Genomic DNA, 1,035 nt, shown 5'->3' with positions numbered 1-1,035 from the left:
CCGGGGGCCGGCCCGTGCCAGTGGACGGCTTTTCTTTTCGGCTGCGGAATAGATTAATTAACTATTTTTTTTAAATGTTCTGTTTCCTCTTGTGATTTCTGAAATACTCGATGTGTGGTAGAAAGGATGTGAGAGACAACGAAGCCCTTCGAGGCGGTTTATAGCTGTCAGGAAGCAGACAAATTCCTGTTCTTTTGTTAATGCTGTCACCTGCAGTAGGCCAAAGGCTAGTGCGAAGAGATGCTCACTCTGCTATCTTCCTGATAAGCATTAAACTTTCAGGGCGCTGTGTAGCGGAGTTTGAGAAGTGCGACGAGAATACTGAGGTAGCTATGAAGGATGCTAATGGGAGCGTTTGGTTTCTTTCCAGCTAACCCTTGCTGCTCAAACCCCTGTCAGAACAGAGGAGTGTGTATGACAACAGGGTTTGATCAGTATGAATGCGACTGCACACGAACAGGATATTACGGGGAGAACTGCACAACCCGTAAGTATTGCAAATCTCTTCTCGTGGAAATGCAGTTCTGCAGTGGCATTCTCAAATTCGAGGTTATTCTCAGTAATTAACTTACAATCATCTTTCTGTTGATGTTCATAGCGGAATTCTTCACGTGGCTGAAGATAACGTTGAAACCTTCACCGAACACTGTCCACTACATCCTCACCCACTTCAAAGGAGCCTGGGATATCATCAACAACATTCCCTTCTTACGGGATGCTATCATGAGATACGTCTTAATGTGTAAGTATGAGTTCTCTCTTCTAGTCCTCTCAGCTGGCAGAAGTCACTGGTAGGACTCCAGGATGTTGGACTTGAATGGTCCATATACCGAGTTTAGCAACATAAAATGCACTAAGGTAGAAACACCTTAAACAAAAGTTTGAATTTCCACACGTTGCAGACTTGTATGAAATGTGGACATGCATTTTGCTCTAATCTCTAACAGAATCCAAGATTTTGCTTGCATAAACTTTGCACCAAGTTGCTCATGCTGGACCCAGCTGATAACCCAGGCCCCAGCCCTGTGGTTCAGC

General features: G+C 44.6%; 1 protein-coding gene across 1 annotated transcript in view; it reads left to right on the top strand.

Annotated features, from left to right (window-relative positions):
* Positions 1-372: 372 nt before the first annotated feature.
* PTGS2 (prostaglandin-endoperoxide synthase 2 (prostaglandin G/H synthase and cyclooxygenase)) overlaps positions 373-1,035 on the top strand; it is a 4,827-nt gene continuing 4,164 nt past the window's right edge. The window contains exons 1-2 of the mRNA XM_010132721.1: positions 373-487; positions 599-742. Of these exons, the coding sequence (XP_010131023.1) occupies positions 415-487; positions 599-742 (217 nt within the window). The 5' untranslated portion in view covers positions 373-414. The remainder of the gene's footprint in view (positions 488-598; positions 743-1,035) is intronic.

Source organism: Buceros rhinoceros, unplaced genomic scaffold (genome assembly GCF_000710305.1).
Source record: "Buceros rhinoceros silvestris isolate BGI_N320 unplaced genomic scaffold, ASM71030v1 scaffold993, whole genome shotgun sequence".
NCBI lineage: Eukaryota > Metazoa > Chordata > Aves > Bucerotiformes > Bucerotidae > Buceros > Buceros rhinoceros.
The sequence above is the reverse complement of the archived record's forward strand: the minus strand, read 5'-3'. Positions and strand labels throughout refer to the sequence as shown.